At 51.4% G+C, this 27,580-nt stretch overlaps 2 protein-coding genes across 2 annotated transcripts in view; one reads left to right on the forward strand and one right to left on the reverse strand.

Annotated features, from left to right (window-relative positions):
* Window positions 1–27,580, reverse strand: part of mib1 (E3 ubiquitin-protein ligase mind bomb 1) — a 500,932-nt gene that overhangs the window by 328,746 nt on the left and 144,606 nt on the right. The gene's annotated exons all lie outside the window — the stretch shown is intronic.
* On the forward strand, window positions 5,743–20,916 carry LOC144107653 (uncharacterized). The gene is made up of 2 exons (XM_077640758.1): window positions 5,743–5,935; window positions 20,504–20,916. Exons 1-2 carry the CDS (start codon window positions 5,752–5,754, stop codon window positions 20,893–20,895), a joined length of 576 nt encoding a protein of 191 aa, XP_077496884.1. The 5' UTR covers window positions 5,743–5,751; the 3' UTR covers window positions 20,896–20,916.

A 27,580-nucleotide genomic window follows, 5' to 3' on the forward strand; every position in this document is an offset into this window, starting at 1 on the left:
TTAAGAACAGCCCTTAGCAATTACAATCACGAAGAACTAATTAAACTGTAAAAAAGTCTAAGGAAGCCAACGAAATCCAATGAAATCGGACGTCCATTCCTATCTCATTTCAAAAAGAACAGCGCGTACTACTGACAGAGAAGAAATGAGAGACACTCGAGGACGGGCGTTGTCCTCGTGTCTCCCTCTTCGTCCCTGTCAGTAGTACGCGCCGTTCTGTTTCGGAGTAGCATACTAAATCGCCCAAGCATCATTCCTATCTCCACGTACGCTCCTCTCTTTTCCTTGCCTTCCCTTTTCCCCCTCCTGGAGTGGCGGGGTGTGGTAAACTCAGATGTAAGACAAGCTCACCTTAGTCAATCTGACGCAAGGCCTACAGAGCGCTAGATTTTCGTCCCTCCACAAAATTATTTCTTTCAATAAAAGCGTTCCTTCCCTCGGGTTCCAATCGATCACCCCGTTCTGCCGCGGCAATCATACCAATCCCGCTAATCTCTTACGTGGACATTACAAACCATGTACGCCTCTGCAGGAGGGTTCTCCCGGACCCGCCAAGGGTATCGACAGAGAGTGCCAGCTTATACCCCTGGCACACGGCATTCCTCTAAGGCCTTTCCAGCAAAGGCACCTTTTTTCACGAAAGGAGCGAAAGCTTAAAGGAGCAGCGACGCAGCTACACGGTGCAGCCCAAAGGTGAAACTGTCGTTCAGGCTTAGCTCCCGCTGCCGTGCTCGAGGCGGCTGAAGTGAGTGTTTTAAAATTAAAGTGGTGCATTCCCTTCGTTCGTTGAGCTCAGACAATTTTTTTTTTCATTCTAACCGCTTCCTTAAAAGAACTGCAACAGCTACTCTCATCAGCAGCAGCAGGTTTTATGTATTGCCTTGGCCACCATGGGCACTCGGTGTTGCTGCAACACTTTCACTGTCTTGAAATCTGGGCATAAAATATAAACACCCGTAGAAAAAGCAAAGCCAGACACACCTTTCGTATTTAAAAAAAGATGTTTTCAAACATTGTTGGCTGTAACAATTTTTTTTATTGCTTTTACTTTTTGACGTTGGGTGGCAGTGCGATCGCAGGTACTCAAAGGTCTCTGACGGGCGGCTTCGCCTCCAAGGCCCTTAGCGGCAAAGGCGCAACATTTGTGCCGTGTAGCTGCACTCCTTACGCCTTTGGATATAAGGACCTGATTCTCAAAGGCCTTTGCGGTGCCCGTGTGACAGGGGTATTAGACGGCTCCAAACCGGGTCTTTCTTAAATCTCGCAATACTAAAACACGTGGACCCTACATTCCCGGGCAGGTGCAGATTCTGCGGGCAGCATGCTGACCTATACCACACGGTGTGGCCCTGCCAGTACAATACACACATAGCCGTTATAAGTAAGCCAAATAGGGGGGGCTGGGAGGCGGCCCTGTCAAGCTCGGACCTGGAGGCTCAGCAGACCCTGGTCCAGAGAGCACGGGCAAGCAGTGGCGGAAAATGGCATCCCGGAATAAGGACTTCCACCCAGTGCAACGACCGTCCCTACTTCCCTTTCGCAAATTAGTACATTGCTAAAATAAACATTTTATCCTTCTCGTCCTCCATCTCTCTATCAGAACATGCTGGTGATCTATAAAGAGCATGCCGAAAAGACAGGAATAGAGCGGAGTGGGACAGGGAACAAACGCGGGTTAATGACATCCCAGCCCAAATCAAGTAGAAGAATGGCCATGGACAACGCATACAATGCCAAAGCAAGATAACCGATGGGTAACAGAGTGCAATCCAAGAGAAGGCAAGCGTAGCAGGGGGTGGCAGAAAGTCAGGTGGGCGAATGATATTAAGAAGATTACGGGGATACACTGGCAGCAGCTGGCATAGGAAAGGGTTACCTGGAGAGGTATGGGAAAGGCCTTTGTCCAGTAGGGGATGCACGTAGGCTGGCGGTGATGATGATCATGATTCGGAAAAGCAGTGTTCGCCTTTCTCAAGTGTTTTCTACTGTGCCTCATTACTCCCGCGATACATTTCCGATTCTTCCGCCCCACAGGCGCCTGCAAGGTGCGCCTACCGTCGTCCAGGCGGAAAAAAAAAATGACATAACTCTCGATTGTAGCGAGCTGGCGCGTATTCTTGACATCATGAATGTTTGCCCCTTCCGTGCGCACCAACGCATTCGTGTCTCGCCGCCGCTAGAACGCGACCGTCGAATTAAACGGACCCTCGCTGCATAATTCATTCTTTCTGTCTTCTGACTAAAAAAAAACTAAAACGAGCGGCCGATGTCGTCGCCTTTTGGCCGCTGACGGCGGCTGGCCCCGAGAGGGCTTAGGCACACTGCCGCACGTGTACTATAAGTCACTCGGGAAACAGAAAAACTTCCTCTTGTGGCATTTCTGCGATCCTGGGAAAAATAAAGAAAATAAGAGGCCGCGGTATATATATAAAGAGGCGGAAGAAAATGACGCCTGAGATGAAGAGGAAGAACCGGCGTTCTAACGTGTGCCATGCTTAAGAAGAAGAAGAAGAAGAAGAAGTGTGCAGGCAGGTGGAGTAAGAGGAATGACGGCGGCCCTGAGGAAACGACGACCGTTGCTTCGCGCGGCGGCTTTCTCGCAGTTGGCTGGCTGTAATGGGGACGCGCACGCTCTCTCCCTCTGGGAAAAGAACCGACGGAAAAAAAAGAGAGACATACGGCTCTAAAGAGTGAGTGAGGGATGGAAAGAAATAAATGACACGCCGAGAGAGAGCTCCACGTATGCATGCATGAATGCAGAGACGTTCGTTTCGCTGCTTGCGCACTCGCTCGCTCGTTCGTGCAAGCAGGCCCGACCTCCGTCTCAGCGCACACGTACGTACTGCGCACTCGTGCCATTGCTCCCTCCAATTTAGGGATGCGGCTCTGGGCGATTCCTCTCGTCTGGTTCGCGCGCCCCGTGCCGTTGCGCCGCGCTTGGCCGACGTTTTTCTCGCCCGCTTTTATACGGCGCAGCTGCTTCTCTCTCTCCCTCGCTATGCCTCAGCGTCGCCCTCTCTTTCCCCCTTTTCCCATTCGCCTTCCCCATTTTCTTCTTTCATATTTACGACTCATCCTGAACCCTTCCCCCTCTGTTTACTTCACGCGCTTGCATATACCCCCGGTGTTCGCTCTTGACGCGGTTTTTCCCCTTTTGCTGTTCTCCGTCCCTTTTCCCCGAGCTCCACAGGCCTCCCTCTACTCCTTCCTATCCTTTCCTTCCCTCCCCACTCTGTCCCCTTTTCCCACGCCGCTCCTCCTCTTAACGCACCCTGGTCTCCTCTCCGCCCACTTTCCCTTTTCCCCACCGCCTCCGTTATTCGCTTAGCCTCTCTTCCCTGATTCCTTCTCCCCTACAAGGTCCCTTACTCCCCGCTCGCTTCCCCAATTCTCTCCGCATCCGTCCCTATATCCGTGCTTCCACGGCGGTCCCGCCGCACCCCTCCCTATTTCGCAAACCTGGCGCAACGGCGTCGCCGGCGCCTGATTGCACGCAGCAGCACCGGTGTGTATACAGAGACCCGCCGCGGGCTGTGCCGGGCTGCTGCTTACTTTGCTCAGTTCTGCAGCGCCGAGCGGCCGCGATGCGTGCGTGTGTTCATCTCTTGCGCGCTGGGCTCGTGTTCGGGCGCGTGTGTGCTGGATGCCTTAACGAGCGACTGCGTGCCCGACGCGCTATGCGACTCGCTGCAGCCACTTTTTTCTTCTTCTTCTTTATTACGCCCACCGGCAGAGGCCCGCGCCGCTTCTGAACAGTCTGGCAGAGGATTCGAGATTCGCGTCTGATAGAGCACCGCGCTGTCAGTTGTGTTTTCTGCGTCTCGCAGTCTGTCAGGCGCGGACGAATGCGGTTAACGGCAGCCTGCCGACAGCAACTAAACGAACAGACGTATGTCTTCATCCTGCACGGACCTGCTATTGCACAGCCAGATTCGGATGCCAAAGTTGCCGCACTTGTTGAACGTCATCAGTTCCTGTGTTTTTTTTTTCTTTTAAGCATGGAATGCTTTAAGCTGCCGTTGTCGGCCTGCCGCGGGGTGACCTTGGCGCCAGAACGGAGGGAGAACACGGAGCCGAACCTAAACGAACTTTGGCGAAACTTTCAATCTGCCTCCTGGTGCCTACGTTCTGCGCTACCGCCGGAGCAGCGCATGCGTGAGCAGCAGTACTTCTCTAGTCTTCGCAGCCCTCGTGACGTGTGAGCGAAGCGAGAGTGTTGCGCATGCTGCGCAATCAGCGCGCCCGCGGGCAACTGGTTGCGTGCGGAACCATGGCGCCATTCATCGGCGCGGCGCGGAACCCGTTGAAAAGAGTGAGGCAGCGGAAGGCAGTGGTCCTAGACGCTGCACTCCCGGCCGAGCGACGCTGCGGACGGGTGGTTGTGTGTGGCCGAGACGGTACCTAGCCTTGACACGAGGTTCAGTCGCTAAATGTGCTAAGCCGGTACTGCAAAGCACTTCATGCTTACGTCTACTCTCAAACACGAGGGAGAGAGTAGTAGTAGTGCGTTAGGAAAAGATGCCTTACTAGAGAAGAAGCCATCCTACCTGGGGGTGAAACCTCCAGCTACCACCTGCCACGATCGGCAGGCGGCAAGTGGAGAGATAGCAATCCAAGAGCAGAGAGAAATGCAAGTGGGAGAGGGAAGACGAAGAGAAGGCAACAGGTGACGGGTGGAAAAGTGGAGCGAAGGGTGCCCCTTTACTTTTCATGCGCTAGCACTGGGTGGATCATTAGCGAAAAAGCCATTATGCATCCTGGCGAAGGAGGAAAACCGGTTTCGCGGAAGACATGTGGAAGAAAGAAACCCGTGCACGCCAGCTGCAGCCAAGTGGAACGGAGGGTAGCGCGCGTGCAGCAGTCTATACTCCGTTTCATACATAGCAGGCGTTCCGCCCCTATTCTTTTACACTCAATTGGTTTATGCCTGCTACAATTATGAGTTGGGGCGCGGGCTTTCTCGAACCGCTATTTCCGTTGTTACTTTACGCCGTGGGAGTTTGACGCAAAAGGCGAAATGTTTGGAAAACGGGTCTTTGGTCCATTATAATCGTAGTCAAGAGTGTAGAGAAACATGTAAACATTAGGCACATAATTAATTTCTCGTTAAACAAAATCATCGGTACAGCTGTGCTGCTACTTTCGCGCACCAGGAATGAGCGATAATACAGTGAGCGACACGTGTGATACTCCAACTACTTCATTTTACTCTCACCAGTCAAACCCAAACCAAAGCGACGCACGAGTCCAAAACATCACAGCGCCCACCTGGGATGCGCCTTAGCCCTCAAATGAACGGCCATCGCGCGGTATTCCTTATACTGGCATATAGGAGATACTCGCGCATATGAAGCAGGCGGACCTCGAGTGGTGCTGCTCGTCGCAGTTGTGCCAAGGGGAAGGCGACACTAGCCTTACACTGGCTACATCGGCAAGTTCTGCGCCTGCGCATCACGCATACACCTCGTGACAATGCACCAGGCAGTCAACGTTCTCTGAAGAAGGCCTCGCTGCAAGCAAGCAAGCGCCTTTCAGTTCGAGGGCGCTAAGGGGACAAACGCGAACGACGCTGTCTAGTAGGCAGTGACCGACTCTTTTTTCTCGGGGCGCGCACAAAAGCCTAACCCTCGTCGACAAAACATAGGCACACTAGAAGAAAACACTGCCCCCCCCCCCCCCCCAACCGTTGAAACTGCGCATCAGTTTCGGGCACAGAAGGCGAGGAAGAAGAAGGGCAAGAAAGTGAACAACATGGCGGACGCAGCGGACGAGGACCCGATCAAGGTGATCACGAGCAACCCGACGCTGCGGCAGCACTACCTCGGGTCGCCCAGGCGCCAGCGACCCCGCCAGCGCGGGGCCCCGGACGACCGGCCCCCAAACGCGGGCCCCTTCGAGAGCTCCGTTATCGACGACGACAAAGAGGAATGCGTAGGTGCGGCACATGGCCCACGATCTCTCTGCATGCTACCTTTCTCTATTTGTACGTAGATAATCACAGGGACGATTTTGCGTAACCAGTAAAGTAAAAAAATGCGGTAAGCCAGAAGTGAAAGTGCGCGGGCACATTAATGCAGCACGTAGACGTCGAGATGACAGTGCTAAAAAAGAATCAATAAAAGACCAGCAGCCACACTATTGTTTGGCCATTTGACGACGGCGTGCTCGTGGACATGTGCTTAATAAAAAAAAGGACAAATAGGATAGAGAACGAAAACGACGCAAGAGCAAAACCCCCCAGAACGCTCCCCCCCCCTTTTTTTCTCTCCTGATTCATAATGAAGTAAAGGCGGCGCAGCGGTCAAAGTACAAGGGTGTATCGCATAAGCAGTGCGCGGCTCATAAACACGTCGGGCTGCGAAAACGAGTCCCTAAGTTAGAATCGATACACTATTCGTGGCGCACAGGCATCCTTCTCCCTTTCTCCTCCCGTTTTCCAAGGGGAACCCTGTACGAGGGATCCGGGCACACCGATATGGAACGCGAGAGTTCACAAACACGAAACAGAAGTGCCCTATGCACACAGAGTCTGTAGATCTTGGCTGCCCCCGAGATCGCGTATTTTCCGTCTGTAGCGGTAGGAAAATCGGTGTCGATGCAAGATCAGTTAAACAAACAACAAGGGGGAAAATATCTGTTTGTCTAGCCGGACTACCCACCTACCGTCCGAGGGAAGAGTACCGGGCCGATCGATAGTGTAGTCGGAGAACTAAAACCAGGGAATCGATAGGAGGCCAATCGATGTAATCTACCTCGCCATTCGGGAGAGATGACGATGAAGAAGGGTTCAGTCCATCTCGACTACTGGATCCGTGGATGACAATGACGTCTTCCACGCTTGTATTTTCCTCGTTCAAAGGTGGTAGTTGTGAATCGGATAAGAACCCTACGCTCACTCTCTTTATCTCTTCGTTCTCTTTTTTTTTCTTTGGCGCCTTCAGTTCACCTCCTTGCCTTGAGGACGCCAGTGAAGAGTTGGTGGTGACCGAAGCGAGCGGGATATCAAAGGGGGCGCCACGAACGGCACGATGCATTTTGCGACACAGCCCTCATCAGCGAGTTGGACATTGCAATGACTTTTCATATATTCTTATCTTTTGTGAATTTTTTTCTTGCCAGCAAATACTCATCCATATGAGAGATGGAAATGAAATTTATGTTTTTAATCTTCACGCTCTGCGCAGACTGGCGTAAACTGCCTTAGTCACGATGTTAACTGAATTAATGTCAGCGTGTCAAACATTCAATGTTAAATAAAACGAAACGTAACCGGGTAATTTGTAGTACTACTTCGAAAGACCGGCCGTACAGATGCTTACGAACACTATTACCACTGCCGTCTTGAAAGGTGCCCATTACGTTGTAACCATAGGCAGAAAGCTTTGTGATTATTTACAGCTCCTATGTGCTGAATTACGGCCTGAACCCAGTACGTCGCGATGCCCAGCAGTGCAGATATGTAAAGCATGAACCAAGACTAACTCGATCAGCAGATACCGAATACCTCAAACTGTATGACAACGGCCAGATGTATATGCAAGGCTAGACAACACTTCAATTCCTAACTAATCCAGCAAAATTAGCGATACCACAAAAAAGTTAATGGGTAACTAGAAGGAGGTTATCGGTAGTTCTGCACCGTCAACTAACACGGCACAACTTTAATTTCAACGATAAGGACAGCTCTCGGAAGTCCCAACTTTAGTGAGTAATATAGTCAATTCCCGCAAGCTCTCTGAGGCACTCGAACTCAGCCTCTCTCGTGTTCATCACCACGCCAAACGCATTACGCGACGTGCGTGCTTCATAAACTGCAGCTATGTCTCTGTATGTATGTCTCCACGACAGTGTTATAGATAACATAACAGAGCCGGGAACGTATTCAGCCGCGGAATAAGCAGCGTGCGATGACAGGTTCAGCTTCTCATAGCGGGCTTTGTCAGGCCGGTAGTGTCAAGTCAAAGCTCCCATGTCTTGACGCTTCCCGAACGAGCGGGGTTCTTCCAACGAAGAGTGGTGGCAGCTACCATTAATGCCGAAAAAATGCGCAAGACAGAAAGAAAAATCACTCTGATCGCTTCTCTATCACTTCACGAAAAAGAGCTTAACTCCATCAAAGAAGGTATCTCGTGGTTATGTTGCCTTCTCGGTTTTCCATTTCCTCTTTTGTTTCAGTCACTTCGTTCCCTTGTCCCATGTGCAGGTGACATGAACTGTATCATTCGATAAAGTTCGGCCGTGACTTCAGCGCTGTGTGTATCGCTTCTCTTGCTTCGCATCGTCTGGTGTGTTGTATTTGTTCCTTAATAGAAAACCACCGCCAGCTCTACGTTCTTAACTTTTTTTTTTCTTGTTTGCACACGCCAACTCCGCCTTCTTCCTTGCACGCCTCCCTAGACATCCCGTTAAGAAGCAGAGCAGGGCGCTACTAGCAAATTACCGGCCAAACCCGTCTAATGGCAGGCTTTGCACTTATCTGTACAGAAACTGAGGCTGCCCTGTCACTGCAATTTGTCAAACCATGATGTGCACCAGCATGAATCCAAAGTTCACAGAAAACCCACCGCGCGACATACGCTGTCGAGGCTAGTGCCGACCAAAAGCTACCGAGATGTTCCGCCCTTCTCCGCGTTCAAGGAAGTGGCAAGTGTCGTTGTATACTGTCACCCATTTCGCCTGCTAAAGTCGAAACACATCACTCCTAGCTTCGAATGGGCCAGGCCCAGGCAGATCACTCGACTACCCAGGCATACATGGGTAGCGAATCTGTGTCCGCCAGAAAACAGCAATACCCGGGCTTGGATTATCTAAAAATACTCCCATAGGCCAACACTAGGCCTACCGGATTTACCGCAACGAATGTTTCATTAAAAGCCATCGCTCCTAACTATTCGTCCCGCCCATCCGCCCACAAGCGAAACCTGCCTAGATCTCTAACGCATAAAGCAACCAGATAGTGAAAGTTCAAACAGAAAGTTGCCAAACCACTACAGCTGCCCAGAACTCCACGGTTGAGGACCAGGAGAAGGAGGAGGACCAAGAGGAGGAGGAGGAGTGGGAGAAGGAAAGGATCACCGAGACACCGCTGCTGCATGCAACCGTGAACGCGACAGACAGAGGGCGCAGGCAGCGAGGCAGGAGCAGCAGCAGAAGAAGGCACGGCCAGGCCCGCATGAATAATGCATAAAGTGGCCTTAATAAAGACAGCACCCAGTCGGCGGGTGGCCGCCATCTCCGCTCTGCTCGCCGGGAGATCAAGTGCGAAGGAGGGGAAAAGCGAAGCGCCACACACGCGCGGACGCCTTGAGCTCTCTCTCTCTCCACCGACGATTTTCGGCGGCGGTAGCGAGAGCATATTTATAGCCGAGCTTCGCGACGCGCGCATCGAGACGACCGCGCGAGCGGCAGAAACATACGACAGACTTCAGAATAAAGCCTAGTAAAGGACGTTAAGCAAGCCCGGTCGGAGGAAGGAAGGATGTCATAGAAGGAGTACGGGACTGTAGATGGGACCCACGAGCAACAAGAATCTATATCGGTGGCGAACTAGGCTTTGCACCAACAGCGCTCTGCAGGGTCGGGACGCGATGGGAGGGCTGCGACGTGATTTAAAACGACCTCAGTGATCCCTGTCTTTATCAATTTTCTTCTTCAGCGAGGACTTTCGCTCAATCTCCATTATCGCTCTCTGAGCCACTTTATTTTTCTCTTTTTCTGCGCGACATCAATCACGACAGAAAAATTGTTTCAGCGACATGTATTTGCGCGAGACCACTTTGAGCTCAGAACAGACAGGAGCTGAAATATGCCCTCTGTTTGTTGTTTTCCTTGCATGCTGTTAAATACCTTTGCACAGCAACTGAAATTCACCATTACTTGTAGGCTGCAGATCGGATACAACAGGCTACTAGCTTACGCCAGCTATCTTGTGAGGGTGCACCGCTGCATGCACGAACCACGAGCGGAAAAGCACAATTCGGCGCAAACTACGGCGGGGGCAATGCTAATAGAACTCCTCTAATTTCCACCTCTACAAAACACAACCACTGCATGATTTTCACACCACAGCAACGAAATTTCAAAATACTTATAGGCTGGAGATCGAATAGAACACGCCAAGTTCGCGCCAACTCACCTGTAAAGGGTGCACCACTGCATGCATATCCCTCGAGCGGAGAAGCGCGCTTCAGCAAAAACTACGGCGAGGATGATGCTAATACAACTGCTCTAAATTACGCCTCACATAAACACAACCATCGTATGACCTTCACAGCGTAGCAAATGAACTTCAGCAGCACTTGTAGGCTGCAGATCGGATAGAACAGGCTACGAGTTGGCGTCAACTATCCTGTTAGATTGTGCACCGGTGCAAGCACGAACCACGAGCGCAAAAGCACAGTTCGGCGAAAACTACGGCAAGGACAATGCTAACAGAACTGTTCTAATTTCCACCCCTCCTAAGCATAACCGTTGGATGATTTTCACAGCATAGCAACTGAACTTTACCAATACTTGTAGGCTGCAGATCGGACAGAACAGGCTACCAGTTCGCGCCAACTCTCCTGTAAAGGGTGCACCACTGCATGCATGCGCAACGAGCGGAGAAGCACGCTCCAGAGAAAACTACGGCGAGGATGATGCTAATAAAACTTCTAATTTCCACCTCACCAAACCACAACCATTGGATGTTTTTCACTGTACAGCAAATGAACTTCAGCAATACTTGTAGGCTGCAGATCGCATACAACAAGCTACGAGTTCGCGCCAACTATTTTTTTCGAGGGTGCACCGCTGGATGCGCCAACCACGAGCGGAAAAGAACACTTCAGCGAAAACTGCGACGAGCACACTGCGACAACTGCTCTAATTTCCACCTCTCCGAAACAGAACCACTGCATAATTTTGAGAGCACAACAACTAAACTTTGATAGTAGGCTACAGATCGGATACAACAAGCTACGAGTTCGCGCTAACTCTCCTGTAACGGGTGCACCACTGCATGCATATGTCACGAACGGAGCAGCGCGCTTCAGAAAAAACTACGCCAAGGATGATGCTAATAGAACTTGTCCTAACTGCAACTCCCTATACCACAACCGTTGCATGCTTTTCAGTGCGCAGCAAGAAAACTTCAGCAATACTTTTAGGCTGCAGATCGGATACAACAAGCTACGAGTTCGCGCCAACTATCTTGTTAGAGGGTGCAGCGCTAGATGCACGAACCACGAGCGGAAAAACACACTTCGGCGAAAACTACGGCGACGACAATGTTAACACAACTGCCCTAATCTCTATCTCTCCTGAACATAACCGTTTCATGATTTTCACAGCACAGTAACTAATCTTTACCAATACTTGCAGGCTACAGATCGGATACAACTGACTACGAGTTTGCGCCAACTCTCCTGTAAAGTGTGCAGCACTGCATGCACATCCTTCGAGCGGAGAAGCGCGCTTTACCGAAAACTACGGCGAGGTTGATGCTAATAGAACTGATCTAAATTCCACGTCACCAAAACACAACCGTTGGATGTATTTCACTGCGCAGCAAATGAACTTCAGCAACACCTGTAGACTGCAGATCGAATACAACAGGCTACGAGTTTGCCCCACTGTCTTGTTAGAGTGTGCAGCGCTGAATGCACGAACAACGAGCGGAAAAGCACAGTTCGGCGAAAACTACGGCAAGGACAATGCTAAAAGAACTGCTCTAATTTCCACCTCTCGTAAACATAACCGTTGCATGACTTCCCCAGCACAGCAACTAAACTTTAGCAATACTTGTAGGCTGCAGATCGGAAAGAACAGGCTACGATTTCGCGCCCTCTCCTGTAAAGGATGCACCACAGCATGCAAAAACCATGTGAGGAGAAGCGCGCTTCAGCGAAAACTACGGCGAAGATGAAGATAACAGAACTGCTCTAAATTCCGCTTGAACTAAACATAACCGTTGCATGATTTTGACAGCACAACTAAACTTTTCAAACAGCTGCAGGCTGCGAGTGCACGCTAGTTCACCTGTAAGGGTCCACCTGTGCATGCATGAACCACGAGCGGAGAAGCACACAACTCTCTAATTACGGCCCTATTAAACGTGTTCAATTTGAACGATGGCGCAAAAATTCCGATTCTGAGAAACGCGAGTCTCTTCTGGAGCTGTAATGCCATTCACTATGTTGCAAAAGGACTGCACTTTAGTTCTGAGATCGGTTTTTTGTCAGCCGCACGAGCGAGTATACCTATACCTTGCATGAAGCCTGCCAACGCGGTGTGATCACGCAAGCATGGCGTCCAACGTAGCGTCCTCTTGAAGCATTTACCTTGGTCAGCAGCGACGGCATTGTCGCAATTCCGTAGTATCGACACTTGATTCTGTAGGTGCAAGCGACTGTTTAGTTCAAAATGTTCACGTCCATTCACCTTATTTTAGTTAGGACAGAGATAATTGCTCTTGCCGGACTATTGACAGGTGCCAGTGTGTAACTTTCGATTCCGCTGTTTCCGAGGAGATTCACTGCTTTCAGAGCCTCTCTTAAAGGGCAAATGCACGGATTTTAGAAATCGACGAGCTTAAAGGCATCGAACTATGAAATTTGCACGTAAAGCATGCGAAGTCCTTTAGGGCCATGATTTCAAATGGTGACGTAATAGATGAATAAAATCGCGACGGCCTTGAAGCTTTTCCACACCGCATAGCACCGAGCAATAGCACCGAGCAAGGGGGGGGGGGGGGGGGGGGGGGTGAGAGGGGCATGATGACGTCGTCGACGGTACCGATACATTTCCACTGAACAAACGCTTGCTGTGAAGGATAATACAAAGCCACCGGAGGCAAATCCCACCGAGCGCTGTTTGGCAGCAACCAACCAGTCACAGCAGGGTGTGGTTCACGGAAGCGGGAATATGAAATTGTACTTTCTTTGACGTCACACTGCGCTTCTCCACACTCCTCAAGTGCTGAGATGAATAGCCTCATATTTAATGGTACCTTAAGCCATTATTTTATGCGCTATCACCAGAACTCTTCGCGTGCTTTGCCTACAGCCTATAACGATTTTAATCCATGAATATTGCGGAATTCTCAAAACGTGGTGCAGTTCAGCTTCAGACACTAGGAACGTTCTGAATGATTCCGTGCCACCAGCACTGCAGCAGGCGCTGTTATTTGCAAGATGGCCGTCTGTCTGCCTTACCACTGCACTGCGGAGGAGCCCAAAGAATTGCGCGCGAGGAATTCATTTCTTTTTTCGCCAACCGCAAAGTTTTCATGAAGAGCTGTGTAAATTTGAGTACTATCGGATATGTTCAGAAGTTTTGTTGATTTCTGCGAGAGTCTATCAAAATTTGCAACTAAAAGATGTTTTTCATTTCGTGAGCAACACATATTTCGTTTCTGTTGTTCTACCACTAAATGTGAATTCTATTGCTTACACTACGATGTGTAGCATTAAAGATTTTTTTTATTTACGGACGAAAAATAATTTTCTGCACACCACCCTGAATTGCCTGTTTTTCCACGGAAAGCAAAGAGTTAAGGGGAAACTACGGCGAGGACAATGCGAATAGAACTGCTCTGATTTCGACTTCTCGACACATAACCTCAGCGACCTCAACGACCAGGACGTCACTATGATTCCACAAACAACACAGCGACAAGGACCGATATCATTAGCGAGTACTGTAGGGGAAAGACAGGAAACCGGGCGAGGCGATTAGGCTTTATTCACAGGAGCACATAGCGTGCGCTGGATCAGAGATGACTCGGACAGGCATCTGTTGGACAGGCCTTCATCAAGCAGCAGAATTTAAATGCCGCGCTTCATAATTAAGATCGCGACAAAGCTACATATGATTAAATCCGCAGTGCATAGCGCAATGACGCCGCCAAATCTAGTGCTATCAAACCGCGACACGGCGTTAGCGGCCAAATAATAGCTCTTTGTCCAGTGCAAGAGAAATAAGATTTACCGCTTTTTTGAAGCACTGGTAGATTTCCCTACGATTTCAAGCAAATAATAAAATGCATGAAAAATTGAAACAAGGCCAATTGGCTCACATTACTTGCCAGAATCACAGTCACGACCATTTTCGAATACTTCCATACACTATCCATTGTCAATGACTATCAACAACTACATTAATCAAGTATTCGAATGGCAATACTTTACCGATGAACACTAGTTGCTGCAGAATCGATGGCTAACACTGGCCGATAGTAATACAGCGTATCAGACTAACTTTCAACTAAGAGAGCAAAAACAATATGTAATCAACTAAAAGGCTCTTTCTCACAGGACACGATGACGGAGCGATAGGACAAAAAAAAAAAACACTCACACGTCCAACGGTACTTTTTGTTTTAAATTTTGCCACCACACGGAATTCCTGCGGGCTCAGACACAGAAGTCCCAAGCGCGCAGCGATTAACCTTCCGTCTTTCTAATGATACCCTAAAAAACAACGAAAATAAAAAGTCAAATGTTGAGACAACGCAAGCGTTACCCGCGGAGGTGATAAGGAGCACGGTGGCAAACAAAACATCCCCATTTCTCCGCACCCCATTACCACATACTTCTTTTGTGCAATCTCACATAAAACACGCTGCCCGTAATAACGCTGGGCACAACACTTAAAACCAAAAGCATGCCGATGTGGAAAAAAAATGAGCGGGGGGGGGGGGGCGGGTTCTGACACCTCGGAACGCTACCAGATCGACACAGGCCGAGGCAGACAAGGGGACGGATGGGCCAAATGAGCACCGCGCGAAAGCGAACAGACCGGCAGGAAGGACATGAAGCAACGGGTGGGGAAAACGAAACTAAAGCCCGCCTGACACGCCACCACCACTTCCTGTCTCCTGCCCTTTCTCTCCGCCCTCGCCCCCTTGCGCGTAGGAGGCCGGGTAATCTTAGGTTGGGGTGGGGGGGGGGGGGGGGGCGTAGGAGCAGCAGAGCGCGCGGAGGAAGCACACAGAGTGGGGTCTATCCAGCCAGCCAGCTCGCAGAGGCACTGATGAACTGTAATGAGCGCGGGAAGAGGCGGGTTTTTCCGCGGGCTGGCAGCGCCGAGTGGGACGCGGGAGGGGAGGGGGGGGGGTTAGTTCCCCGCCAGAACCGCCAGGAACGCGAAACGATCGACGTGTCAGCAGTCGCCAACCGCCGAGCCAGCAGAGCACAGAGAGGCGCAAACGGCAGCAGCAGCACGTGAGGAGGAGGGAAGCGGAGAGAGAGAGAGAGAGAGAGAGAGAAGCCGGCAATAATTACCGCCCTGCCTCAGCGGTAGCGACGGCGTTCGGGAAGGGCGGGCGGTAGGTGGGGTGGGGGGAGGGGGGGGGGGGAACGGTCGTTGGCAGAAAGGCGAGCCACCGCCGCCACCTCCAGTCGCCAAAGGCTGGAACAGGCGCACCATCGACGGCGGAAAGGCAGAACGGAACGTCGCTCGGGCTGCCCGGAAAACGAAGACAAAAACAAAACATAAAGATAGAATATCGCAGGGAAGATCGGGTTCCTTCGGGCTATCCTAGATGCGGATGGTGTGTGGCACCAGAAAACACAGGGAGAGAAATAACGGACGGGGGGGGACAGACTAGACGACCGAATAGACTGAGAGCGCCGGGGAATAACGAGGAAAAGAAAAAAAAAGGACAGTACCGGAGCGGTACGTGCGTGCGTCTGTTACGCTTCGTCAGCCATCTTCGGCGAAGAGTGCCCACTCGACGGGTCAGCGGTAATTAACCGAAGGCTAGCACACCAGCGGTGGCGACGCTAGCGCTGGCATCCAGAGCCCGGCACGCCCCGGACACGCTCTGTCTCAATCAATTCATTCACTCTTCTTCCATTGCTTTTCTTTGTTCCGTTTCCCCCCGCTCTAACTCGCCCAGAAACGAAACAAAACATCAACGCCGAAGTTGCAGTGCTAACACCGGCACTGCGGCGCACGAGCACCGGGAGTTCATCAGCACGGAAAAGCTTTCGCGCGCGCCAAACTTTCGACGCTGATGCATGGCCTCCCCCCTTCGAACCTAATTATCGCCCCAATTTTCGAGAGTGCGAGCCAATCCTCCTCCCCGTCACCTTGATGCATAGCTTGGCGCTAAACTCGTGCTATTTAGAGAACTACCGCCGGAAGCTTTTTTTTTTTCTGGCTCACTCGATAGTACCGAGAGACGGATGCGGAGAACTGTAGTCGAAACTTGTGAAGCCGCCAAAATCGTGCAGTCTGGAAAGACTAGCGCCAAGCGTTTCGAACAGGCTTGACGTGGTCTTTCATGTGATCTTGTCTGCAGCTCTCTTGCCAGATTCATACCGCGCGATCATTAATCACTGCAAGATGGAAAATGGTCGTTCATTAGATCGTGACTCACAGAAAAACAACGGCGAGACGACGAATGGTAGAGTAGCAAACCTGCGCGAAAAGACGTTGCTAATTTCTGCCCGTCCAACCCAAACTAGTTCGAATGACTAGAGTGCAAACAGGTTAAGGCTGACCGAGAGAAATGCGCCCGTTCCGTTAACGCCGTGAATAGAAAAATAAAATCGAAGGTAACATGAGCACATTTCCACAACTAAAAGTGTGCCACAGCACTTGCTAACCCGGGCCACCTTAGGTGTGAACTCATAGGCTGTCCCGAAAAGCCTGGCCACGGCCGCACCGTCAGATCAAAGCTTACCGGCGAAGTCTGGAGTGGAAGGCCAAATTTGACGTTTCACAGGCGACTGCCCGGTTGGGCACCTATATGCACCTATATATAGGTTAATTTTGGCACCTATGTGCTCACGTGCATTATAGGCGTTCATCCGCTGGCAGCCTCCGGTTCGATCGCGTTCCCGGTACTCTTCACGGACTCGTTTGCACGAAGCGAATAATAAAATTCCCAATGTTGTCTTATTCGCAGTCTAAACTTTTCGTTAGTTTCGAGGAAACGAAAGGCTCATAACTGGCTCCCTGCGTCAGTGGACACCTCAATCGTGCTGCGAGGTGGCGGTGTTGTCCACATAGAAATTGAGAGTTATGCGTCTTTCCTAGCTTAAAATCAACGTAAGGGTTAGCCGCCGTTGGTTTTGAGGAAAGGAAAGGCGCATAACAGGCTCCATGGGTCAGAGGATACCTGAGTCATGTTTTGCGGTGCGTGGCGGTGGTGCCCTCCAAACGCGTTACACGGCTGCCGTTGTGTCCCCTAAATGCTACTACTACGGTTTGTACAAAGCTATTACAGCTTTCGCTACAAAAAAAAAAAAGACTTGCGGGTACAAATGAGACGCCCGTGATTTCCCATCCCAGCCCGCCAAACCCACAATGGTACCTCATGAATTAGTGCACACGCTTCGCAATGAGAGGACGCTCCTTCATCAAAAATTCTAATTCCAACTGCGAAGCTTAGGCCCCGTCCAGCGAACCTCGCACCAGTCGCAATCACAGGAGTCACTCGGGGACCGGTGTCCAGGCTTGTGCAGCCTCCTAACAGCCGAGATTCAACAACCAGAACCTTCGCGGTCAGAGGAAAGCCCGACTGACTCGCATAATTCAACGCGGGGGCAATTCGTCACGCAACCACACTCCAGATGACACATGCATACGCGATCCTGTCAGGCACACTTTGTTATCCGACGTCACCTCTCGCTCTCTCCCAGCTGTCACTAATCCTTTATATGCTCCTGGAACTCTCTCCAAACCCGTTTGCTTCAACCCTTCATGCACGGTCTCTCCACAAAGCCCCCGTCACATTCATTTCCTTTCCTCTCTCATCACCACTCGTTTTGCCATTCCGCTGACACTTTTTAATACTCTAGGCACTCAATTCACTCGCTCACTCTCTCTCGCCGCATAACCCTTCCCGTCTTCCACTACGCCGCCTAACCTGTGCCCCCGCGACACGTGACGTGGCCGCGAAGGGAGGGAGGGAGGGAGGGAGGGAGGGAGGGAGGGAGGGAGGGGGCAGTGCGTCCCCATCGCAGCACGTAATGACCCGGGACAATCGCTCACCAGACAGCGGCGTCCCGCTCATAATCGCCGCCACCGCATTCGCAGAGTGATTACGCGGCTATCCATCACGACGGAAGCGCGTCCGGCGCTGTCGCCGACTTTTCGCAGGTCGTCGTGATGGCAGCCGTCGTTTAAGCGTGACCGACGAGCCGCTCGAACCCCCCCTCCCCCACAACCGTCTCCTGCCCATTCAACGCTGACCAAGGCGCTCACTGGCACGTAACGAGGTTTCCGTTTCCGGTGTACCTTCTCGCTACACCTAAGAGCACCAACTGTTAGGCGTAACGGGGCCTGCAGCGCAAAAGATCACTTGGCTGGCACGTTACGACGTAGAAGTCTGGCGAACATCATCTCCCACGTCATCATCGGCCATGTGGCATGACCTAAAGATCCCACAACTCACAGTTATATAGGCTTGCTGCGCGGCGGTCGCAATGTTGCAGAAATTGCATCATCACCGACGACGTCAACACTGATGGTCACACGTTGTTGACGTCATTTTCGGTCACGTAACGTCAACAACGTATGTGTCAGAAGGCCTACTTTATGGATGACATGACTCGCAGGTCACTCATGTGACCCAGTGATAAAACCACCATGAGTCACGTCACTCGTTGCCTCTGACCTATTAATTGTGAACAGGTTATGTTACCAATTACACTAATCACGACCCTCCTGACCCCGTTATACAACATGAACCCCACCGCAGCTGACGACGCAAAGAGTGTCCGGATAAAGGGAACGCTGTTTCAGTCCTACCCTTGGACGCGGGTCCGAACTCCGGGATCTAATTACCGCAAGGCATGAAATTAACGTACCTTAATGCCCCCCGCAGTCGGGGGAGCAGTAAGGGAAGCTCTGCACTGCAGCCAATCCTCGGTAGGACACTGATGCCCATCCTACTCTGGGTAAATGGGAGACTGGCGACTCGGCCCATGCGGCAATCGAACCTACGATATCTGGCGCTGAACAGCAGTGCGCTCTCAGCCCTGAAGACCGGAGCGAAGAGGGGATATTGCCGCAAGGTGCGCGGGCGAGTCGGTGGACAAACGAACGGAGTGGTGCCGCACAAACACGAAGTTCGTTCACGCAAACATTTCTCCGCGAATGTTCTCGCGCATTTGTGTCGCCGGGGCCTTATTTGCTGTTGGGGCCCCAGTTTAATAACTTTTTTCTCGATTTATTTTACGCCCCTACTTACCAATGGCAACTTGCCGGTCCGACATGAAGGTTTTACTCAGCCAGTAACCAAAGGCATTCGAACGATCCGGTACCAAAAGTAGGCTTCCGATTAAAAAAAGTAAAAAAAAATAGACTACAACTGGTTACAAAATACTGTGCTCGATCTTGCAGCCAAATAATAGCGGAGCAGGCATGTTTTAAGGCGAAGTAAAGGGGGCGGAGAGAATAGGAATGATGGAAGAGCGCGACAGGCTGCACATACGCTTCTTCGAACCAAGTAATACTCCAAAGAAAGGAGTTTACAGTGTCCGCAGTTCGTGAGATTGGGTGAAAAACTATAGGGGGGGGGGGGGGGGCGTCATGCGCCTGGACAGTACATATGCCTCTCGTCTCAGGCCTCGGTTAACCGTCAGGCCATTCTTCGATTCATTTCAGAACCAAGGGAATGGTAGAATGTTAATATAGACAACCTGAATCTGGACTTTCTTGAAAACAAGCAGTAAGAGAGTAAGAGACCGCGACAGACTTTTTTTTTGTTTATTTAGAGGGCGCAGTATAAGGATCACATATATTTCCTTTTCGCTTACTAAAACTTATTAGGGTCCTTATGCAGATGGCCTTTTGTTCAAGATGACTTACAGGATCACTTACAGGCATCACAGGAAAAAATATGTATCACAGTCCTATAACCCTTAAGCTGGCGCGAAGAACAGACAACGATAGATTTGCAGCATGCATACCACCTCTCTCCCTCCTCTACACTCCCCCTCCCTCCTTTTACCCCACGAGAGCGCAGACTTGAAAAGCTAAGAAGGACGCAATGACCACATTCTTCGCAATGTTTCCATCTCGAACTACCAGCACATCTTCATTGGCCAGTAGATGAATAGGGGGGCTCTCACTCGATGTATACAGCACAGACGCCGTTTATCCAAGTGCAAGTTCCAAACGCTCCTACCCCTGGAAAAGCCTTGAATATGCAGACAGAGAATACCACCCTCCTCCAAACTAAGCCTAATCGAGGAGACTCTACTATTCCGCCGTCATCAGACGACCCCATCGTTGCGTTCCTTGTCTTCGCCCGCCGCGGTAACCGCGTGACTACAGTACTCAGCTGACGTTGAGCACGAGTACGCTGGTTCCATCCTGGCTGTGTTTCGATGGAGGCCAAACGAAAAAACGCGCCTGCACTGAGATTGCGGGACTCGGGTAAATGCCCTACGGGTGGATGAAATTAATAACAACTACGACGACATTCGTAGCGCACACTGCTGCGTCACCACGTAGACCTCTGTCAGCCGCTAATTTCAACCCAAGACCCGTCTTCGTTTCTTTGCAGCCATGGCAGTGTGGATCGCGTTCGCGCTGTTCGCCACCGCAGTCTCCGTCGTCGTGGCCGGGGGTCTGCGCCCCGAAGGCGAACCCCGCGTGTCCGGAGGGGACACGGGAGCGCAACTGCATCGTCGCCACACGCCGGTCGAAACGGCAGCGCAGATGGAACGCAAAGCGCCGGAATCGGCGCCCGACGGAACCGCCAGGATGGAGCAGGAATCGAACGCGTCGGCGACAGGGACTTCCGCACGGCCGTCACCAAACGCCGTATCCAGTGCGAGGACGGACACGAAGACGCTTCCGAATGCGACACGAAGGCAGAACCAGTCGGCGGCGCGGCCTGGAAAAGCCGCGGACGAAGAAACCAAGCCACCGGAAGCACCGCTATTGCTGCCATAATACGAGAAATAAAACGGCACGACGAAGGTTCCTTACTCCTTGAATTCTTTTTGAATTATTCATTGGGCTGCAACATTTCGAAAAAATTTTTCACAAACTAGAAACAATTTTCGAGTACTCGAAAGTCACACAAGGAAACGCCAAAAAGGGCTCGAAAATTCCCTCTAAACATGTACTGCCCTATATTGAAGACGGTAGCACGCACCGCATCCTAAAGTGGCGCATCAACCCCGAACATAGCATTAAAACCAGCAAACTCCGCAGAAAACATTTGTTCATTACGATGGTACGCATCCTAATTCACACCCATCGCACTTCCGTCGGTCCCTTAAAATAGAGTCACCTTAAAAGTGCATCATGGGCGCAGTACAAAGTACTCAAACACACTGCGGAAAGTGGCCCCTTCGAGAGGCTAATACGCCTCTTCAAGCTGCAAGCGGGTACATTTTCATTTCAGCATATTTTATAAACGAATAAACGCTTCGAGCACCACCTAACCATGCAATCGTGCATTATATTCCCTTGGTTTACAGCATGAAACTGCAGTCGCATTTCTTACCACGGTCAACCGACTGTTATGTATTCTATCTGCGCCCCGGCAACCGCACCTGCGCGGAGCTTACTACTGCTCTCGAAACGTTAACCCGTTTCGCATGAACAGTACTGAAAGTAAAAGGTAGGAAAAAAAACGTGTAAAGCGCCCCAAGTCAAATAAAACGACATAGCAGCATCACCTAAGGAAATATGACGCAACGCCAAGGACTGCTACAGACAAACTTGACGCCCTGTTAAGGAAGAATGAAATCATAGCCAACAGTAGGGTCCAGCGAGGTTTTCTACGCATAGACCTCTCCATGACGACGCACCACGCACGTGGCCCACATGTCCACTGCACCCCCTTCACCCCACTCCCCTCCACTTCTCTGCATCAATTCCAATTCGAGCTGTTACCTTCTACTACCCAAACAGAGGCGGGCGATTATTCATTACTAACCAATCCGTCGAAGACCATGACCAAGGCTGTTGCAAGGTAAAAATAAAAGGCGCTAATACAACCGCCACGCCTTCTATGTATGAAGTCGCCATACAGCGGATACTCCGAAAGCAGTAAAAATTCCCCCTAGATTCTGGAAGTTACTCCCACCCCACAAAAAAAAAGGAAACAACTCACGCGAAGTCGAGCCTCAGTGGTGCCACATCCTCTAGGAGCATCGAATACGCACCATCAGCTTTTCAGGCGCAATCCCCAGCGTCTCCCCCGGGCGCACCAAAGCGCGAAGCAAAGACAAGAATTTCTCGAGACAGAAACGCTGGCTTCATCACTGAAGTTTCTCGGTTCCCTCTTCTTCACCTCCTCAGTCGCTCTCAATCGACAGCTTTCCTCAAAGGCGGGAAAAACACAAGAAGCGACCCGGTGCTCAGGCTCCCAATAAACTCCGAGCGCCGATCTCCGACAAGTGCCTGTGCAACTTTTACGCGCCGCCGCGCCCAGAGAAGAAGATCCGACCGCGGCGAAAGAAAGAAAGAAAGAACGACAGGGCGCGTGAGCGAAAGAAGAGCCAGAAAACAGTGCGGAGGCAATCAAAACGAGCGCAACCGTCACGCTCGCGAGCCTCTTTTCGAGAAATCCTTACGACCTCCCCCTCCTTGCCCTCTCTTTTATTCGCTCGTTTATTTCTTACTTGCTTCCTTTTTCTTTATTACCTTGTTTCTTCCTTTTTTTACTTTCTTTATTTCCAAAGGCTACTTACTCTCTGCACGCTTCTGTTTTCAGCCGCCAGGAAATACGCTCAAAGCCAGCTTCGTGAGAAAAAAACAACGAAGAAAAATTGGGACGCAGAAAAATGCGAACAATGCGGAGAGGAAGAACGGCCCGGTTGGGAGAGACATTGGCGATCGAACGCTGCCAGTGCGGTGCACACACGGGTGGGCACCGAACACGGCGCGCGTAGTCGCGCACGCACGCACACAAAACACAGACGCGCGCGTACAGTGAGCAGCTCGGCCGAATAACACGAGAGAGCAGAGAGACAACATCATCACCACCGGCGCCGCAACTGTGCCCGGAAAACACGCGGACAAACAACGAACAAGAAAAAACAAGAGCAGACCGCCGCAACACACGCAGCCATCGTCACTGAACGGCAAGACACACGCCGCACAGCCTGGGAACGGAGAGGGGGGGGGGGGCAAACATGCCCGAATCCGAGCCGGAGCGATGAGACTAGACAGAGAGCCGCATAGAACAGACGCACGCACGCACACACACACGCAAGCAAAACAGAGAATATCGGCGGAGCGGATCGCATGCGAAGGGGGGGGGGGGGGGGACGAAGCTGTTTTTTTACGACGACCGGTAACGACGGATAAAAGCCCAGGGGAAATACAACGCGCGCTCACAGCCAGCGATGCGGGCGGGCTGGGGGAGGGAAGCATGGGTTCGCCGCCGCTGTGCGTGCGCTTGCGTGCGTGTGAGGACGCGCGACTGATCCCGGGCGCCGCAGAGTACCGCATCGACTCGCTTGCAGGCAGCCCGGCCGGTGGCCTGCACATTCCGTGCGCCACTGGCCGATGGACTGACACACACACTGGCTTGTTCAGATGAAGCGCCCGAATGAATGAATGGGGAGGGCAACGGCACGTGACGTCACAGAGGAACGTACGGGGCAACAGGAGCTTCACGCCGGTGTCCAAAACGAGTCGGTATCGAACCAGAGCCGAGATTCTGACGAAGACAATAGGACTGACGAACGATTGTAGGGACCCGAGTGGCTACATTCGTATACGCACGTTAACTGAACGGCACGCCGCCAAATCTCCAAAAGACTGAGGTAGGACGATGGGCTGCATATGAAGGTTAAGGCAAGGACTGAAGTTGTAATGCACTCGCACCGTTTACAAACAATCACAATGCTTGTGACTTTCCGAGGCAAACAGTTCACACCTTTCGCTTGTGACTTGCGAAGGTAGCCTGTCTTCGGTGGGGTTTCAACGGCGCAGCACTGCATTCACGACAAGAGAATTTGCGTGAACCGTGCAGAGCTTCAGCAGCGCCATTAACTATTCCGAACTACGCTCAAAACAAGCCACCGAAACTGAACGGAACGATACAGATGTAATCAAGGGACGCGAATCTCTTATAGCTACAACGGCAAAACAGGTACAAAGAAAGGAACGCACTAATGCGTGCGTTGAAGCAAGGTGTCAACCAGGGTCAACAGTGGTAGTCTTCCGGAACATGAGAAACCCTCGCGCGGTCTGCGTCCACTGGCTAGCAGGGACAATTTCCATAGGGCACGCGCGTGGCACAGCAAAAATGAAACACAGCGTTGAAGAAATCGATGAGATAGCATACACCGCTGAACTGCGTAATATATGCAGAGTGAGAGGAAACGCAACGATGCCGGTCTCAAGGCCAACACAGCACCGTGTCGCATTAGGGAAAGTCCGACTGACACAAGCCCTCCTAAAATGTTTGGTGCTATGCGACTTCTGGCCCGCTTAGCGATACGTTCGAGGACAGACGGGAGGAGGAGGAGGAGGAGGAGGAGGAGGAGGAGGAGGAGGAGGAGGAGGAGGGAGGAGGAGGAGGAGGAGGAGGAGGAGGAGGAGGAGGAGGAAGAAGAAGAGGAGGAGGAGGAGGAGGAGAGACTTTAATGAAACAGGAGAGGTCTGCCTGCTTGTTGGCCTGGCATTCTACTCCAGGGACAGACAGGTGTACAACCGCTTGGTCTTGCGTCTCACGTTCACCTGCGCGCAACGAAAGCGTTCTCCAATGATTAGGACAGGGATAATGAAAAGCTTTGCAGGACTGTTAGCACAATCACAGTGCACTGCTCAGCGCAACAGCTCCCGCTGTGCGCAGTGCGCGAGACGGTACTTCGAACAGTCCACTACAATAGCCTAGTCGTTCGAGCATCCGTCTCGCATTGCATGAGGTGCAGGGTTCGATCCCCAGTGCCACCGGGTACCCGCCGCTGATACAATGAGTACAAGCTTTCCCCTGGCCCGGTGTCCGTCTTCTCTGGAAATATTAAAATACTTATAAAATGGGTCACTGACCCTATCTTAAGAACACGATAAACACCTTGTGCCATGGCGCTCTTTGGCCGAAGCTGCTCTTGCGGCACACAAAAAAAAAATCATCGTTATCGTCATTGTATTTACAACAGCGAGCACAAAAAGGAGTCATCAGCACTATTGGCATAAGGCCCACGCTGCAACGAACAGTGGAGCTAAACAAAACAAAACAACTCAAAAATTACTCCCCCCCCCCCCCCCCTTGGTGCAAACAGGTGGCACTCTCAGCCGACCACCCGCCCCCACGAGCGCTCCCCCCGCCAGGGCTACTTGGAGCGCATGCGTAGAGATGAAAATTTCAACACAGCTTCAACTCGGCTGCTCACTTGTTTCATAAGATTCAGGTCCACCTGGGCGACAGTGGATCTGAGTAATAGATGAACGCCAATGTTTATCGTCCTTACACGCTGCCCGAAGATGAAGGCAACGCGAGCGGCATTACCGGTGAGCCAAGGTGGACGTGCTTGTGTAGCTACAGGCGTAAAAACACAGCCCACACACCAGACAGCCAGCTCCACAGCCGAATACAGCCAAAAACGAAAAAACAAACAAACAAAAGGAGACGGCAAGGCTGTAGTTAGGTTCCATGGTACAGGGGCCACTGGGGAATGAGCCCCAAGTGCAATATTGGCTGTTGGCTTAGCGATCTCGCGCAACACCTCGTCCACCCCCACCTAAGAAAGCTAATCTGATGCTTCGGCCACCGAGTCCGATACTCCCCTTATGTGGAGGAAAACAACTCCTCGAAGGCATACAAAAAAAATGCATCTGAAAAGCTGACTCCCTATCCCAATGCCACCGAGTTTCTCGAAGGATACGACGAAATGACTTCGGTTCGTCAACGAGAGGCCACGGACACTGATTCGCGTAATCTCATCATTCACGGAAGGGCACCAGATTGCAGCTAATTAAAATACGTTCTGTCAGGGGCGCTATTCCAATTGCCAGTTAGGCACATAGAGAAGCTCATCTAGGAAAAAAATAAAAAATATTCGTTTCAGAAAAAAAAAAAGAACAAGAACATAGAGACAAACTATCCCGTTTTTGAGGCGACCATTCATGGCTGGGAGCCGACAGCTACTGCGCAGCCGCCGCACTTCCTTTTAAAGCGACGACGGCGACAAAGTGGAAACAATGGGACACCGGCCCTCCCTCCTAGAGGTCACTCAAAGCCCATTTTGGGGCCGCCAACAACGACATCAACTACAGCGACACGGACACTCAAAGCCCATTTGCCTCAACAGCAGCAGCAGCAGCACTAAACGCGTGTTTGAATTCAGGGCCCCTTTTACGCCACCCCGTCCCCAACTCCCGTGCCGCACGAACACGGCCAAGGAAACGGCGAAAAAAAAAGAATAAAGAGGTATCCAAACTGGTTACGAAGGCGTTCCGCCCATCGCTGCCGGCAGCGACGCTTAAAAACCCTTTTACGAGCGCCCGAACCGGACTGCGAGAAAGAACGGGCAGCCGGCAACGAAATGTCGCCTGGCGAAATGCGATTACCCGGTGAGCATTTCCGCTGTTGCCGCAGCGACGACAGCTCTGCTTTTTTTGTTTTTTTTTTTTCATTTTTACGACGGCCGCCTACACCCCGTTTGGGCCTGCCGTCACCCGCTGAACGCGCGGGACCGCGGTGCTCCCATTGTAGTATACGACTTGAAGAGGGCTATATGGTGTTAAAACGTTGTCTTCTCGTTAATAAAAGCGATTCCCCCCCCCCTTTCTACCCCTCCTTTACCCGACCATTGTTGAAGTTAAAAGCCCCATCCCCAGTTCGCAAACACGGCAAGTGGAGCAACCTAACAAACAACCAAAGAGAAAGAAGCGACCAGGAGAGGAGGGGGGTCGGTCTTCCCGGGGCATCGGACGCGAGCAATACGGTCGCCTTCTCCGCAAGGAACCAGCAAAACAAGCGCCACGGATGTCTGTGTAAACGCGCAGCGAAGAAAACGCCCTGTGACCGTCCATTAGGCGGCGTCTGCTTGCCAGGCATCTCGCCCGCACGGGTCCCGCAGCCCACTTCTAGCCGCAAACCAAAGGTGCGGCCCGAAACGTTTCCCCTTTATTCCACGTCTTTCTGAATACCAGCTTTAGTGTTTACGCTGCCCCAGTGCGTCGTCCGTATGCATTTCTTCTCTCCTAAACGCATTCTTTCTTGAGCTATTATTTTTTGTTGCGAGAGCAACATTACGCCAGCCAGGCAGCCAGCTCGGCTCGTCGCGTGGTCGCACTTCAGCCGTATGCCGTATGCAATGGCCGACGAACGACCTTGAGACGCCGTTGCCTAGCAACGCCGCAGCCGCGCTCCAACAGATGGCGCCGCCTCGCCGCTCGCTCTACCAGATGTGCGCGCGGGGTGTGTGTGTGTGTGTATATATATATATATATATATATATATATATATATATATATATATATATATATATATATATATATATATATATATATATATATATATGCCTCGCCTCAGTGGATTCTAGTAGGTGGTAAGGTTATGATATCTGCTACATGATTTAACATCTGCTGCGGGTCCTTGGACCCAAGATATGAATATGGCGGAGTGCTTGGCTTGATGCACTCTGGCACGGGTCGGCCCAGTATTGCA

Source organism: Amblyomma americanum, chromosome 10 (assembly GCF_052857255.1).
Source record: "Amblyomma americanum isolate KBUSLIRL-KWMA chromosome 10, ASM5285725v1, whole genome shotgun sequence".
NCBI classification, from domain to species: Eukaryota; Metazoa; Arthropoda; class Arachnida; order Ixodida; family Ixodidae; genus Amblyomma; species Amblyomma americanum.